Source organism: Podarcis tiliguerta (genome assembly GCF_965153285.1).
Source record: "Podarcis tiliguerta genome assembly, chromosome: 5".
Taxonomy (NCBI): Eukaryota; Metazoa; Chordata; class Lepidosauria; order Squamata; family Lacertidae; genus Podarcis; species Podarcis tiliguerta.
In genome coordinates, this window is record NC_139538.1 from 50,803,742 (window position 1) to 50,821,611 (window position 17,870).

The following is a 17,870-nucleotide window of genomic DNA, read 5'->3' on the forward strand; positions in this document are numbered from 1 at the left end:
AGTAAAATCAAGTACTCCATTACTGCTCTTGCCATCTCAATTTAAAATGCTGCAGGGACTATAAGCAATAACTGGCAGAATTCTCACTTCAGTGCAGTTCTCAAAGGCACAGGAGTCCTCTCAGGACATAGATCTGGCACCCCATGACCTCTTGGCTCCCTCACCCACATCCCCCATGCTTTTCCTTTGGCCTCTTGGCTCCTATACTTGCCTTTCCCTCAGGATCATATATTTCACCCTTTTCTTCATTTGCCTAGCCTCTGGGCACTCTACTTCATACATTCCCTATCTTCCCAGGCCTTCTCCCAGTCAGCTTAGCTCACCCCATACAGCTTTTCTTTCAATAAAGTCTATGGGGTTCTATACCCAGGCGGACAAGTATTCCTTTCTATAACTTAGACAGTGAACCTTTTGTTGCCAAGTTCTTGGTTCTCTGAGGAGTTAGAATGTTCTGTGCCATCACACGAGCTCATCTGATGTCCAAGGCATCAACGCAAGAATCACGTTATAACAGAGACCAATTATGTTCAGTTTAATTTCTATGATAAAGAACTGTCTCAAAGTAAAAAACGTAAACTATATTTGTAACTTATGCTTTCTGAAATATACACTGGCAATTTTTAGAATGCAGGAAGATAGAGGATTAACATAATGGTTCCCAGAAAGAATATTCTCCAGTTACCTAGAGTTTACTTGAAAATATTAATAATTGTTCAGCACAATAATTACCTTTTACTGTTGTATCTGTGATGCGGAAATGTTACAGAAGCTCTAATAAAGATGGTTAGCTATTCAACAAAGGCAAGGGAGAAACAATATGCAAGAGTATACTATAGAGATAGACAAATCTGAGGAAATATGTTGATAAATGGTCAGAATGAGGATTCACATTATTCATTCTTTCCTAAACACCACAGGTGCCAAATAAAATGGTTATGTCATATTCCGAAAGATAAAGAATTACACTGGGAAACTGTTAGCATCCTGCAAACCTAATCTAAGAGCCAAATTGCAAAAAAAGTATATTTCAATTTAAAATTACCATACCTGCACGTTAAAATCATATTTCTCAAGTGAAACAAAAAAGTAAAGAATTCCACTCCTTTTATGTAACAGACTAATGTCCTTATTATATACAGAGCTCCCTTACTGATTTAGCTATGTTAAGCAGATTAGGTATCTAATGGATGAACTCGCAAGACCTTGAATTAGGAAACACAGCAGCTGGCAGATTTTTCATATTACTTATGTGGAAATAACTTCTCATAGAAGCAGGTGTGTGAAAAGCAGAACTCAATGCTTTAGTTGCAAAGCACTTTTTGAAATGCATGTAGCAAATATTTTTTATTATTATTAGTGTAAACCAAGCTTCAATAAAAGTTCCCCAGGCAATGAATAGTATACAATAAACCACAGAACTGTCCCCCCAAAACAAGAAACAATACAACTATAATTGTCATAACTATGATAAAAAATAACCACCAGCAGCTTAGATTATCATTATGCAGTACTGATGTGACCATCTCATAAACCTCTGAAGGCCAGGTGGAGCAGATGCTTCAATTCCGTCTGATGTCTTTTCATCACCTGAAGATGTATCTCCAATTGGAGGAAAACCCATAATCAGGGAGCCATATTGAGAGGTTAAGTATGAAGGGTCTACAAAGATAGGCCTAAGAAAAGAGACAGAAACAACACTGCCTATATGGTGGCCCTGGACAAAACAGCCATAGTGACAGAGGCTGCAAAATTACCCATACTAATTCAAAACAAATAGCAAGCCTCTACTATAAGCTTGTAATAGTAAAGGTAAAGGTAAAGGACCTCTGGACTTTATAGCACATGGATGGGTGCATATTGTAAGATCTGAGTGCTGGAAAACCAAATGCAATTAGGGAAGCTGTTTTCAAGCATTACTCTTCTACAGGAGGTCCCACAGGCCCAAGGGATTGTTTCTCAATATAGGCATTCTTGCTAATTATATATACTTCATTTCCACAAGTCTTTTTCCATGGGACTGGAGCACCTTTGCTAAAATTAATATTTAGATTAATTTTTAAAAAGTAACCTAAAGGGAGGGCATGATGAAAGTTATTAAAATTATGATTTGTGCAGGCAAAATAAAACAAGGTAGGTTTGTCTCCTACCTTCTTAAAACTTGGATGAACTTAGGATCATCCAAAGAAGTTTAATGGTGGAGATTCAGGAAATAAAAAAAGAATTTCTTCTCACAGTGTGTAAGAAATTAAATGAAGTCACTGCTACAAGACACTGTAATGACCAGTGTTAAGCTATTTTGTAAAGAGTATTAAACAAATACATGGAAGGTATCTATCAAAGACAGGCCTCCATGTTCAGATGCAGTATGCCACTGAGTATCAGCAGTTGTGGAGCAACAAAGGCAGTGCCCTATTCCCTTCATACCCTACCTGTGAGGCACAGAGATGCACTAGGTTAGCAGCTATGGGAAATTGGATGCTGGACTAGATTAACTATTAGTCTGCTCTAGAAAGTATCTACTTAAACTCTTAACTTTTCCTTCCACAGCTAGCAATTATACCCATCCACTGATTTATTTGTGGAACCCTCTTGTAGAACTGCACAAAGCTGGGGAGATTGTCTTTATCTGCAAACATCTAATCAGTAACAGCCTCAAAATCTGTGTTGGCTGCATTTGTGTACCTACCACTTGAATGGACATCATTCAACATGCAAATTCACAAAACAGATGTTAGAGAGTAAACCAGTCACCTTCAATGCAACAGTTGTTTGCCCCAGAGAATTAAGTGTCGCAATTAAAAGAATGTTCTAATTGTTTTTTAATTGCTAATACTTACTAGAACAAAATGCAAAACAAGGAAGACAAGCAATAGACTATTTACTGTTTTATGTCCATATTGCCACTTAATACCTATATTGTTTGTTTGTTTTGCTTATATACCGCCCTTCAGACAGAGTTGGCTTTATTCTGTAAACCAATAAAAACACAAAAACCAATAAAAACACAAAAAAATACATAACTTAATAACAAACAATATATCTGCAGCTTGAGGCCAAAGTTGCCTTCCCCAGTATGGTGTCATCCAGACATTATGAGCTACAGCTCTCATCATTCCTAACCATTTGCCATGCTTGCAGGGATTTGAAGTCCAAAACAACAGGAGAGCAGCACATTGGGAAAAACTTCATTACCTTATTTGTCCTACGCATGGGTGATTAGAAATGTTAAAGTACCTTGTTTTTGTACTCTACATTACTTTATCCTTTCCAGGACTTCTAATTCTTGACATACTTTAATAGCTTTTTTTAAACAATAGCATTTCATACGCTCTTTGAGCAAAACAGCGATTTTTCTTCATCTCTGAAAGATCCCTTCATCGTTTTCATTTAAGTACCTCTTTGAAAAGGAGTAATTACCACACCACTTCTTTTCAAATCTTATTAATTAGTAAATAGGCTGCCTATTATTATTGTTCTGTCCTTCAGTCATACACTGGTAGGAAGTACTATTCCCAAGTATCTGGAAATGACTTGACACCAAGGTGACACCTTGCCAAAAAAGAGAAGAATAATTTGGACAAATGTCAAAGCCTTGGGGTTGATCCAGGTGGGTCAACACATTACAACTCAGGCATACTTCTTACTGAGAAGATTGATCAGCGTGTATTACTTCAGCCTGCAAGAAATACCATTAAAAATGTCTAGCACATTTATGTTTTAGTCTAATCTTTATCCCGATATGCTGTTTTTCTAGTTACCAAAAGCAAGGCTGCAATATGTAATTATCCAGTTAATCAAATATCCATTTTGATTAGCTGAAAAAGGTGCCCATGATCAATAAGGTATCAGGCGCCAAGTCCCAAACCAATGGATTCAAGTTACAAAAAAGGAGATTCTGACAAAATATCAAGAAGAACTTTCTGAGAATAAGCGCTGTTTTGACAGTGGAACATACTCCCATGAGAGGTGGTGGTCTCTCCTTTCTTGGAGGTTTTAAAGCAAATGTTGGATTGTCATCTGTCAAGTATTATCTAGTTGAGATTCCTGCCTTGCAGGGTACTGGACTAGATGACCCTTGGGATCCCTTCCAACTCTACAATTCAACTTAGAATCATAGCATCATAGATTTGGACAGATTCTATGATTACACAAACAGTATTTAAAACATGAAAATGCCCCCTTGGAAAAGGATTCCCTCCTCTTTAAATATCTAGTTTGATTATCACTTTAATACTATCCAAGTTCAATATTATTATAATTAAATCAAGTTTAACTAAATCTAGGCCACAGCATCAGAATACACAAACATACAAAATCAGGAAAACTTTTAATCAAGGGAGAAGTTGTATCAACAGAACCAACTGAAGGATATAAGAAAAACAAAAGAAGCCAATTTTAGCTTCACTTGATCTAGAGATGGAAAATATCAAATCAGAACCAATATTACTACGAAGCAGCTATTAATATTCTAACTCCTTTTTTTCCATCTAGGGAGAAGCTGTTTTTAAAAACAGATATGCACTAGATATGTTTTTAAAATACAAGATGTGCCATGTGAGAAAAGGCTCTTATAACCACAAAGTTACATTTTAAAAACCAGTCTAAATTTGGGATTATAGTTCAAATTAGAGGCTTGCTAGCTGAACAGTACATCATTCCAGGAGGGGTTTATTAATACTTCAGATAGCACCTGGAAGATTGCCTCACCAACATCAGATTATAATAGATCTGGAATCTGCATGCTACAAACAGGGAGAACAACAATAGCTAGATCTGTGAAAAATTAACTTTTAACCTTTGGTATTAGCAAAACTTATTAGACCCAGTGGCCATATTTCAGTTAATGAAAACATATGTAATAATCACAGATCAATTTTGTCACCAGGAACAATATAAACTCCTATGAGGAACCAAGATCTGTGCTTTCCAAAGTCACTAGGAAAATAGAAAGTTCTATCATAAAGGAAAGATCAGAGTTGTCTCTCCCTTTTCCATTTTACTCTTTTTGACATTTCATTCAACTGTGAGAATGGAAGTGGAAAGTCTTTTTACGATATTTCAGTGTTTTGGGTTCTTCAGCCAAAATTTCCAGCTTAAGTAAAAAAAAAAAAAAGGAAGCAAGAAGGAACAGAAACCCTAGCCACTAATGTCCACTTATCTAGAAGCAAGTTCCACACACAACGGAACAGACTTCTAGGTAAATATGAAAAGGATTAAAATTTTGAAAAATAAAATAAAAAGCTGTCTATTTTCTGTCTATATTAAGGTATTATCTGATGAATAAAGGAGGTCACTTTTATACTGTGGTATATTCCAGCTGATTATGGAATAGCCATGCCTGTAAAGTTTAGCTGTTCAACTGTGGAACAGATTCCCATGAAGGGTGGTGGACCCTCCTTCCTTGGAGGTGTTTAAGCAGAGGTTGGATAGCCATCTGTCATGTATGATCTAGTTGAGATTCCTGTAATGCAGGGAGATGGATAATGATGGGGTCCCTTCCAACTCTAGAATTCTATGATTTTATAACTCTGTGGTATCAGTGATTTACTGTCAGTTAGGCCCTACTAAATTTTCTCTACCAATATCCATTGGTTAAAATCCACTGTAATGCAAGGTGTTCACTCACACAATGGGGCTTCTCTCCTCCCTCTGCACCCCCCACTCAAAATCTTCCTGAAAGTTCCAATATTCAGCTTCATTAGATATCGAAAAATTATGGCATTATGAGGAATTTTTTCCCCTCTATCGACTTTCTATGTGCTATGCATAATTTTATATGCTTATTTCATGTTGCCTCTTACTCATCTAAACTGAAATTCCCCAAAAGCAAAACTTACACCATTTGTTCAATTGCAGAATACTTTGTAGTGTGCAAACAACACAATCGCTCCAATGAGTAGTTGAACACTGCAAGGCACTCAAACCCCTGAATGAGGGAGTCTGCTTCCTCTCCAATGGGATCAGGCTGATGGAAACAGAATCTTCTAGTGCTCAGGAACACATGCTATGTGAAAAACTATCCAACATCTCCCAGCACCTTGCATGGTAGCTACTATTGCATTTAGAATAAATCCAAGTACTTTATTATTATACATTATAAAGCTCTAAACTTAGTATTTGGGATTGAGATATGTAGGATATCTCAAAATTGGTGTTTTTAAAATGTATGGGCACACATCCACAATCTAACATTAAGCTGAAATACCCTGTACAACTAATGATAAAGATGGTAAAGGGAAAGGAAGGAAGAAGACAAGTAACCACTCCTTTCAGGACAAGCTCCACACAGAAAAATAATTTCTACCTGCATTAGTGGTTAAAAGACAAAACCAAAAACTGTGAAAGGCAGCTGATATGGACTAAATATCAACAGAGTACATAATCTTTTGAACATGGCGTGGGTGTTTTAAAGTGTTAGAAGAAAAGGGTGTAGTCAAGGGGTGTCCGTGAACAGACAACAAATTTTCTCTTTCTTCTGCTACTTTGTACAAAGTCATTTTGCCAACAGAGACTATCTACAAAATAAGAGAGCATTAAAACCATGCCTCTTATAAATTCTAGCAAGTTTATGTAGTTTACCAAAACAAAAGACAACACCCCCCCCACACACACATGCTTCCAATTTGTAAACAGGGTTCCATAAATACACTCACCTGTTTGCCAGTTGCAAGCATCCCTGCACCAAACACCCAGCAAAAAATATTCCCACCCCAGGTTGTACATAAATAGAAGAATATCAAGAGGAAACACAGAGAATCGTCCATTCCCAGAGTTCTCTGCAGGTCAAAGAGTACCAAAGAGTGAATGAGATGTTATTTACACCTCTTGCAAGAGAGAGAATATTAGTTATTTTCCCTAAGTAGAGAGGAAAGAAAGACATGAAGTTTCTTTCCTTCCAGAAAGGCTTTTGCAAATCAGAGTAGAAAGGGATTTCATAGGCCACCTAGTCCAACCCCCCAGCTAGATCCAGGAAATCCAGAGCAAAAGCATCCCCAACAGATGACCAGTCTCTACTTGAAGACCTCCAGCAAAAGAAAGCCCAACCATATACCCCAGATAACTGATTATTGGTTTATGTTCTTACCACTAAAAAGTTTTTCCTAACATGCAACCCAAGTCTAACTTAACATGCAACACTCTGGTAACTTAAGCCCATTATATATGCTCTTGCTCTGGGATAGCAGAGAACTATGTAACAGCCCTTCAGTATTTATGCTTGACAAATCTATGTTGGCTTCTACTAACCACTGCGTTTTGTCAAGATTTATGCTTACAAATTTGTCTCTATCTGATCTGTTCAAGTATCTTTCCTGGTAGCAAAAGCAGTCTAATCTTCCTCTTTTCTGAGAACTGGACCAACATTTGCCTATCTCCAGTCCTTGCCTATTCTCAAGGATATCTAACATGATAGACAGAGATTCTGAGAATACATCAGCAGCTTCTTCTAGTACCCAAGAATGCAATACATCTGGCCCTAAAAACCAGAACTCTTTTAAGGTAGCTAGGCATTTTCTGACCAATTCCTCTTCTATCTTAAATTGCAATCCTGACCCTTAACTACTGTCGCAAGGTCACATACAGTTCCCCTTTTAGGAGAAAACAAGAGGCAAAAGTAGTTCCTTCTCTTTATTACCGGTACATACTAACATTTCATCATCCTTACAATGAAGCAGGCCTGGTTACCTTCCTCTTCCTTAAACCATACAATCCATTTCATTACATAGTATGCCAGCCTCAGTTTTCCTAACACTGTCCTAACAAGTCTGGGTATGCATCTGTATTTGCCCTCTCTGACGACCTCTCCTTCCTTTCATTTTTTCTAAGTCTCGGGGGGGGGGGGGGAGGGGGGTTAGTTCATCACCAAACTTTTTGGTCAGCAGCATCAGCTCTTTACATTTTGCCTCATATTTTTCTCCCATTAGAATTGTGATTTGCCTTTAGTAACTTCTTCACTTCATGAACTCCCACTAGTCTTGGGCTCCTTTCTTTATTAGTATATCTAAGCCATGGAATCCTACCTAGCATTTCTCTGAGCTGATTAAATCCAGCTTTCCTGAAATCAAAGGTACATGTTTGGCTCTATTCACCTTAAGCTTTCCACATGATCAAGATTTTCAGCAGACTGGAAGAAAACAGCAGTGAGTTACTGCTTGCACTTTCTTCAAAAAACAACAACAGAATAAGGGGCACCATGAGGTGTGGAATGGGGGAGTGGGGTCAGTAGTACAACTAAATAATGGCTTTGATAAGACAAACCAAAAATCTGTGGACCTATGCATATGTATACAAACCATTTCATCTTCTAAAAATGCCACCTTCAGAAGGCATTTTTGCGAATGTTATCATCATTGTTGTTATTACCATGTTTCAAATACTACTATTAAGAATAAGTCAATAGAAAGTTTTCCTTCCAACAATTCCCCAAACTATAATGTGAGTAAAGTATAGCTTTGCTCCAGTTAAACCCAAAGCACCTTACCTGATTTTATAATGAGGTAAAGTATGTTTGCGCCTAATGACTTTCTTGAACTGGCTGACAATGATGGAAGTAAGTTGTGGCAAGGGCCTTCCTTCGAACTGTGACTTGACTTCAAGACCAATCACAGGCTCGTCGACAAAGGCGAAAGACCAGTGAGTGAAGGGCAAGCGGGTGAAGACCAGCCTCACCCGACCCACCACCCTAGAGATCTTGGCAAAGAGATATGCCGACTTGCCAAAGACAAGGTCGGCATCAATGGCCAAGTGGAAGCCACCGTTGTACTCAACGTCCACCTCAAAGTCTAGTTCCTCGGGGCATCCTTCCTCGCTACAGGTCACCGGCCTCAGGATCTTGATGTTCTTGAAAACGGGCACAACGTTCCCAAAGGCAACGTCTCTCAAGCTGAGCCCCTCCAGCACCTTGCCTGTCACCTTTGTCTGGAGCAGCTCCTCAAACTCCACCTTGATCTTCCTGGTGACCCAGTGCCTGACAAAGCCAGTGTCCTTGAGCTCCCTGAAGAGAAAGAGACAGATGGCATTGAGCCAATAGAGGGTCTCCTCGGTGAACTCCACCACCGAGCTAGAGGAGGAGTCCGAGTGGGTGCCCTGGTCATTTTTGGAAGGGGACTGGCTGGGGGGCACGCTGCGGGAGCCAGACCCCTCTTGCACCCCCCCGACGCCGCCGCCAACGAAGCCGGCGAAGTAATCCTTGAGGCTGGTGTCGGGCACTGCCCGGGTGGTGTAGATGCCGGTGTTGGGCGCCGAGGACGGCCCCTCGGGGGCTTCGGGCTTCCTCCGGTAGAAGAGCAGGATCTGGCACAGCAGCGTCAGGCAGGAGCCCAGCAGAGCCGACAGCAGCATTCCATACACCGACAGCATCGCCTCAGCGTCCCTCGCCGCCCCTCAAGCAGCCGCGCCAGCTCCCTGCGAGCCGCCTACCCCGCGGCCCTCGCCGCCTCACGCCGCCGGCGCCACGGCCAGCCCCGCTACCTCCATCTTGCGGGCAGCGGCTTGAGGGGAAACGGGCGCCGCCGCAACTCCGTCAAAAAACAAAAGCAACAACCCGGGGAGCTCGCGGTCGACGCCGCCCCCCCAACGCTCGCTCCCCTCAGCCGGCCCCAGACGACAAACCGCCACAACTCCTTCCCTCTGTGGGCCGCTGCGCCTCACACAGCAGCAGCGGCCGCGGCATCCGGGTCTTTTCTCGTCTTCTCGCGTCCACCGCCCCCTTCCTGAAGAGAGGAGACCAACTGCCACTTCTCTCCCTTTGGCTGCCCCGTCCCCTCTTCAGTCTGGATTGTAAAGGCTGGGGAGGTCCAGGAGTGGGTGGGTTACGTCATAGGCTACGCCGTCCCATGCGCTGACCTCATAATACTGCGGAGGGAGGAGGGAAAAAAAAGTAAGGCGGAAAAAAGGAGATAGGAAGTGCGCATGCGTGTTTGTTGCTGGCCCCTCCTCCTCCTCCCTTCTGTTGCTTTTGGTTCCCGCTACTCCCCCCGCGCGTCCGGCATGTTCTGTGTTCAAAGCTAGTTGAGAGGTTGGTTAGTGTTTGTAAGGCAAAAGGGTTGAAAGTGTGAGGGTCCTTAAAGGCACCGCAAGAAGGAAACTTGCTCGAAGCCTGTTTCGAGGGCAGGCTCGGGCTGAATCCTGTCTCCACCAGGGGGATTGCGGGAGCGGTGTTTTCTTTATCAGCATAGGACGCAAGCTGTGTTCTAAGAATAACAACAGGGATTCTGAATTCGGACACTTGGCACAGGCGCGCGCGCGCACCCGCACCCCGCTTTGCTGGCCTGGATTTTATTTGCTCTCTTCCCACCTGGCCCACCGACAAAGCAATTGCAACCGGCGCATTAGTTTATTGAACGTATAAGCCGCTTCCTACAGCAGAACGTCCCGAAGCGATAGAGTAAAACATACACAAGCACATCAAAAATATAATTAGAGCAGAACCATCAAATCCTTGGGTGCTACCCGAATGCCGTGGGAAACAAAATGTGTCCTTTTTTTGTTTGCACTTCGCCGGCATGCTCCTCCCACCCGCGTAGTTTCCCGATCTCCGTGAAAATCACTCCCTTTCTCCTGCTTTTGGTTCAGACTTATGCAACTACTACTGCCCAGAAAATGAATGAAAATATTCTATCCAAGATAACATTGGCACACAGCTTATACTTCACTGAACATATCAGTTTCAAGCAAGAAGGTAGCCGGACCTTGAAGGATTGCAGTGACTTAAATATGCCTAATCAACACGAAGGATGGCTTTTGTAATGAAACAGACAAATCGAAAGGAACCTGTAAACTCCCCCCCCCATGCAAAAATAAGGGGAAGAGGGAGAGGAGCGGGTGCGGAGAGGGAGTGGATATTGGGTGTGAAATTAGGCTCTTGTGAACATGACAAAATACCAAATCAAAGTCCAGGGGATGGGGGTTGCCTTTATTTACCTTTTTAAAACAAGGCCTTTAACCTTAAGAAACACACAGAACTTGTATATTGCTTCATATATGCTGTTTACGGACCAATTACACAATGCAACTGAATTAGGCACAGATTTCATGATGCTAAAGGGAAACAATAACAAACACAGGTTTTCAGGTTTTCCATTAATGTTATCCAGATTCAAAAGTGCAATGGAATATAAATTATTCAGAGCCACTGTTGTCCCTCTTTTCCTCTAAAATAATGGTTATTGGATGGTATGAAAAACTACATGTCTCTGAGTGATGCTTTAAGATTTCAGTCCAAACAGCACCTACTTGAAAAAGCTGAGCAACAGCAAGATTCCACGGTCTTGGTGTTGTGACGTGGGGTTTGTGATTTCAGCTCTCTTGACATAATCTGCTGGAGACAGTTCTCTAGTAACACTTCTTTATTACAGCAAACAAGACTGAAGACTGAGGAGGGGAAAGCTACATTTATAGGGACAGGGGACTAGCTAGAAAGGATACATTTTGGAGGGAACAATATCAGGCAATCACAGTCCTGCCTTTTGGAGGAAACCAATAAGACAGAGGATCCAAATACAGCAGTTTAAATGAACCAATAGTAGCTGTACCCCCTGAAACCAAAAGGCAGTTACTTTACCCTAATGCAAATATAGACAATAATAATACAGATATAAAATCCTTTGACTCAATACACAACACCCCTCCCCCCCTAGTGAGCACAGCAGACGTAATCTCTCAGGTACTGTGGGGTCCTACAACTTCTACTTGATCTCCTGACAACAGGCGTTGCCGGTTCTGGATTGGGTGTTACCTGTGGTAGAGGGGCTGCTATAGGGGTTTCCTCAGGAACAGATGGAGTCCCAGACATCTCAGGGTTCCCTACCTGTACCTCGTCATCATGAGGACTAGCAGACCCTGGTTCATTTGCTGAAGCCCCTGGTGACTGCACCTCTGGGCCATTTTCACTCTGGTCTTGCAGCTCTGCGTCGTTAGCCAGGGATGAATTATCTGACTCCTCCCTGCTGAGCGCCCGGCGCCTCAGCTGATCTATATGTCTCTTCCAAACTTGCCCATTTTCCAAGGTTACATAATAGGACACAGGTCCACTAGCCCGGGTGACCACACCAGCCACCCACCGCGAACCTCGTGAATAGTTCCTCACCCAGACCAGATCTTCAGGGGCGAGATACCTTGTTGTGTCAGTCTCAGCCTGGGGGGTTGCTCTTGAATTATGGTTTGGCATTTTATCCGGGTGGACATAATCCAGCACCGTTACCAGTCTTCTACCCAAGAGCAGCTCAGCTGGCGACTTGCCCGTCGCAGTACACGGCGTCGCATGCTGCAAAAATAACATTCGCGCGATGCGAGCTGACCAGTTACCCTCCATTAAGCGCGCAATGGATTCTTTGGCTGTTCTTACCATGCGCTCAGCCTGCCCATTGGAGGATGGGTGAAAGGGCGCGGATGTGACCCCTCTTATGAAGTTATCAGCCAAGAATGCCCTGAATTCTTGGGATACAAAAGCTGCCCCATTATCTGATACAATGGTCTCAGGTAACCCGTGGGTTGCAAACAGCTGCCTCAACACCTTGATTACGGCAGCTGATGCCATGCTAGGGACCATCGCCACTTCTAACCATTTGGAATATGCATCGACGACAACCAAAAAGACCTTCCCCTGGAATGGCCCAGCAAAATCTAAGTGCAGCCGGCTCCAGGGAGATCTGGACTGCTCCCACCAGTGAACTGGTGCTCTGGCCACTTCTGGCCGCACCTCTTGGCATGCCTTACATGTTCGTACCCATTGTTCTATGTTCTGGTCCATTCCAGGCCACCACACATAACATCGGGCTAGCGACTTCATCCTGACCATTCCCGGGTGTCCCATGTGAAGCGTCTCAAGCACCCTGTTTCTCAGTGGTGCTGGGATGATCACCCTATCTCCCCACAGGAGACAACCCTTATGCATGGACAACTCGTGCTGCCTTGTCGCATAAGGCCTGAATTTGTCTTCATGCGGACCACCTGGCCACCCCCTCCCCACCCAAGTGAGCACACGGGAGAGAACAGCATCTTTCCTCGTTTTCTCAGCTATATCAGTAGCCGTTACAGGAGCCCCCGGAAGTGTTTCCAGCATCATTATGTGCTCCGCTGGAGCGGGATCCTCATTGCTCCCGCCAGGAAGGGGCAATCGACTCAGCGCATCAGCGTGGCACAACCGTTTCCCCGGCACATGGGTCAAGGTGTACTGGAACCCGTTCAGGAATATAGACCAACGCAACATTCTGGGGGAGAGAATTTGTGGCGTTTGTTTGTTCGGGTTGAACAACCCTAACAGTGGTTTGTGGTCCGTTTCAATGGAGAAATGGCGACCGTACACATAATCATGGAACTTTTTGATTCCTGCCACAATTGCAAGCGCCTCTTTGTCAATTTGAGCATAGTTGCGCTCCGTGGGCGACAACGTACGGGAATAGAAAGAGATGGGCTTTTCCGACCCATCCAGTTCCCTATGACTCAGCACCGCCCCCAGGCCGTATCGAGAGGCATCACATGCCAGGACCAGCGGCTTTGACTCATCATAATGAGCAAGGACGCTCCCGCTACTCAGCATTCTTCGCAAGGAGTCAAAAGCCTTCTGCTGCCCCTGCCCCCATCGCCACACATTCTTTTTCTGCAACAGTCTATGTAATGGTTCAGCTACCGAAGCTTTATGGGGTAAGAACGAATGATAAAAGTTAATAAGTCCCAGGAATGACTGCAACTCCGTCTTGTTCTGTGGTCGTGGTGCCTCGATGATGGCCTTAATCTTAGCATCTGTGGGGTGGATGCCTGATGCATCAATTTTAAACCCCAAGAAATCCACAGCTGGCACCCCAAAACTGCATTTTTCCTTTTTCAGTTGCAACCCCACCTCCTTGAACTTGAGCAACACTGCACGGACACGCGCAACCAGTTCCTGTGGGTCTTTTCCAGCAATCAAAACGTCATCAAAAAATGGCAAGACCCCCGGCAGACCTCTTAACAGGCGTTCCATGAGCCCTTGAAAAATCCCTGGGGCCACACAAACTCCAAATTGTAATCTGTTAACTCTGAACGCCCCTTTATGTGTGACAATAGTCTGTGCTTCCGCTGATTGTGGGGTTACTGGCAGCTGTTGGTAGGCTTGTGCCAGGTCAATTTTGGCAAACACCTTGCCCCCAGCCAGTTTAGCCAACAGATGTGATACGACTGGAATGGGGTATGAGTTTCCCCTGAGTGCCTTATTGATAGTACATTTGTAATCTGCACAGATCCTGACTTCCCCATTTGCTTTAAGGGGCGTGACGATTGGAGTCTCCCACTTAGCAGAGTCCACGGGTGAGAGAACTCCCTGCTTGACCAATTTATCCAGCTCTGCTTCGATCTTGGGTTGCAGTGCAAATGGCACTCGCCTTGGTTTGAGTCGGATTGGGGCCACCCCAGGGTCCAACTCGAAGTCAACTGGGGGCCCTTTATAACAACCCAGTTTTCCATTAAAGAGACCAGCAAACTCTTTGCATAATGCCTCGCTCATCTCAGGGCAGGTTTGGATTGAATTAAGCCCTGATATACTCAGTCCCAGGGCGGGGAACCAGTCAGTGCCCAGGAGACTGGGGCGACTGCCCTTCGCAATCACCAGTTTGAGTACAGCCTGTTTGTCCCGGAACTGAACTCTCACGGCACACATTCCCATAACATGGATGCGGCCCGCTGAGTATGACTGCAAGGTTGCCGGGAAGGGCTCCAGAGGGGGCAACTTACCCCTGGGGAAGAATGTCCTCGCGGTCTGGTCCGACACGATAGTGAATCCAGATCCGGAGTCCACCTCCATGTCGCACTGCTGACCCTCAATCTTCACCTTGACGTGTGCCTTGCCTTGCGCTGGGAACTGCACGACCCTCCCGTTGATCTCCGTTACATAGTGGCAGTCCTTTAGAAAATGGGTTGCTGTGGGCGGTCTGCGATGCTCCAGTCTAGGTGTTCCTGTCGCTCCCAACGCCGCCGATCTACAGACCCTGGCGATGTGACCTGTCTTCCCGCACGTCCGGCACATAGCATCCCGGAAACGACAACTCTTCCGCTCATGGTTTCCGCCACAACCTGGACACCTGCCTCGGTGATCTTTGTGCACTGTGCAGGCCTGACGCACTGACTCGACCCCACGGACTGGGCTCTGGCTCGGAGTAGCCTCTAGCTCGTCCATGGCATGCGCAACTTCTATCTGTGGCTTAGGGGCCTTGCGACTGGCATCAAGCTCCTCTCTTTCATAATTCTCCGTGGCGGTGGCCTCCTTCAAGGCTGAAGCAAGGGTAACCTCTTCTTTAGCCACGATGCGTCTTCTGGCTTTCTTGCTGCTCAGACCACCGATAAACCGATCCAGGAGAGTCTCTTCCAGATTTTGGAAGTCGCAGTGCTGAGCGAGCTTCCGCAGTTCAGCTAGAAATGCAGATACAGACTCCCCAGCACGCTGCTGCCTCTCATGAAACTCCATCCGCCGGGCCATCTTGGTCTCAGTAGGCGCCAAATGGCTTGTTAGGCAGGCAAGAATATCTTTGAGAGCTGTCTCACTTAGCTTCGCTGGAGCAAGCAATGCCTTGGCCAGCTTGAAGGTCTCAGGCCCACAGTAGCTCAGGAATGTGGCCCTTCTTTTGCTGGCATCGGTGATCCCTTGAGCCACTGCGAAGAACTCGAAGCGTTCGACGTAGTCTTCCCACGTGTGGGGCTCTGATGGCTGGAAGGGCTCCAATACCCTTGGACTCTCCATTGTCCTGTGGCAGGGTCGTCTTCTCAGCTGGCCAGTGAGTCTTGTTCTTAGCTGCAATCCGGACTCTGAGGCAGGGCTGCGTTTAACCGCTCCTCAGCATTCCGGATCCCACCTTCGTCGCCAGTTGTTGTGACGTGGGGTTTGTGATTTCAGCTCTCTTGACATAATCTGCTGGAGACAGTTCTCTAGTAACACTTCTTTATTACAGCAAACAAGACTGAAGACTGAGGAGGGGAAAGCTACATTTATAGGGACAGGGGACTAGCTAGAAAGGATACATTTTGGAGGGAACAATATCAGGCAATCACAGTCCTGCCTTTTGGAGGAAACCAATAAGACAGAGGATCCAAATACAGCAGTTTAAATGAACCAATAGTAGCTGTACCCCCTGAAACCAAAAGGCAGTTACTTTACCCTAATGCAAATATAGACAATAATAATACAGATATAAAATCCTTTGACTCAATACACAACACTTGGCACTTACCCAGAGTTTGTCTTTGAGGCAAACATGAGACTAGTGTCTTTGAGAATAAAGATTTGTTTTATACATATTTACAACCTGAGTTTTGATGGAGGAAGTGCAGAACATTACACTCCAATAGTGGCTCTCATTGCTTCTATCATAGCTTGAGCAAGCTTGGGTCTAAAGCAGCAACCGGTCATGTCTCCATCTTTGTCTCGATGCAGCCTGTTCCAGCCAGCGCACATTCAGTTTTGGCCTTCTCCTTCCCCCAAACCCTTGCTCAGTTAAAAAGACAGGTGGTGATATCACACCTCAAGTTACCTGATAAGTTACCTAGAGATAGGTCAATTAATCAAGAGTCTAAATTTAATCACACTGTAAAAAAAATTGATAATATTGTGTCCTTTGGGACCTTACTGCACAATGCACTTCTACATTGTTGAAATAAAATAATAAATACTTTTAAGTTAAAATTGACTTTTAAAAAAACCCTTTTAAAATCTCTTAGACATGTCTTCTGAATTGTTTTGGGGATGAATCCAGGGCGGGGATAGGTGGGTGTCTGACCTGCCCCCCCCCATCAATGTACTGCAATGCATTGTGGGGCAGGCAGGCAAGAACACACACACACACAGTTTAACTCACTGTTTTGCACAGGTCTGGTAGATAAATATTCAGGGTGGGTGGGAACACATATTTCAAATACATCCCATTGAACACTGCCCCCTTGTGTTTGATGGAACTGCCCCCTTGTGTTTGATGTGTTTGTTTCCCATTGATGAAAAACAATGAGATGATGATTTTAATTGAAAGGGCTCATGTGTGGACATACATATGCAAAATCACACATGAAAAAGTTTGATGTACGTAACGCACACACTCATTAGCACTTGGGTATGTATACAGCCCTAGTCCTAGGACCTTATGGGAAGTACAGAAGCACATGAAGGCAACCTAACATAATGTGTGTTCTTTATTTCCAACACAAGAGCTCTTGTTTTTGAAACTGGATCTGGCAACCCTGCTTTTGCATAACCACTTTATGGAAGGGAGGCTGAAATTGCTGACAAGTGCAGCTGTCTAGCCCTCCAGTGTCACATAACATATCAGGATGCAATTGGCATGTGGCACATGGACAAAAAAAAAAATGACATTAAGGCATGTGAATAGATCCAACCTGGCCAGATAATGCAGGACACATTGCTGCAAAGAGGAGGAGACTGGGCAGATGGCTTTTTGTCCTCTTATTCATTTTCTCTCTCTCTCTCTCTCTCTCTGTTTGTGTGTGTGTGTGTTTTAAAGGGAGCTAAGGCAATTGTCACAGGTAGGTAGCAACTTTAATTCCAATTTGTTATTTTTGTACACCAAGTATTTCTGATTCCCAACACGAATCTATGTGTTGGGAATCAGAAATACTTGGTGTACAAAAATAACAAATAAAATCTTGCAACATAAACACTGGCAGATTTCCAACTATGTGTCTTTTAGCAAGCTACTTTTTTCCATTGTGTCTTTTGTGTGGAGAAGATGGGTAGGGAGCAGTAGAACCTTGCCCTCTCCAATGAAGCAGGAAAGTTGGAAGATTAAGGAAAAAATAAAGTACTTTTATACTTTACACAGCACATAAATAAACTGGGGAATTTGCCCTCACAAGAGATTGTGATGGCCACCAACGTGGATGTCTTTAAAGAGGCT

The 17,870-nt window shown here is 44.0% G+C and overlaps 1 protein-coding gene across 1 annotated transcript in view; it reads right to left on the reverse strand.

Annotated features, from left to right (window-relative positions):
• PDZD8 (PDZ domain containing 8) overlaps window positions 1-10,791 on the reverse strand; it is a 36,554-nt gene extending 25,763 nt beyond the window's left edge. The window contains exon 1 of the mRNA XM_083441149.1: window positions 8,480-10,791. Coding sequence (XP_083297275.1) covers window positions 8,480-9,357 — 878 coding nt within the window. The 5' untranslated portion in view covers window positions 9,358-10,791. The remainder of the gene's footprint in view (window positions 1-8,479) is intronic.
• Window positions 10,792-17,870: the final 7,079 nt, after the last annotated feature.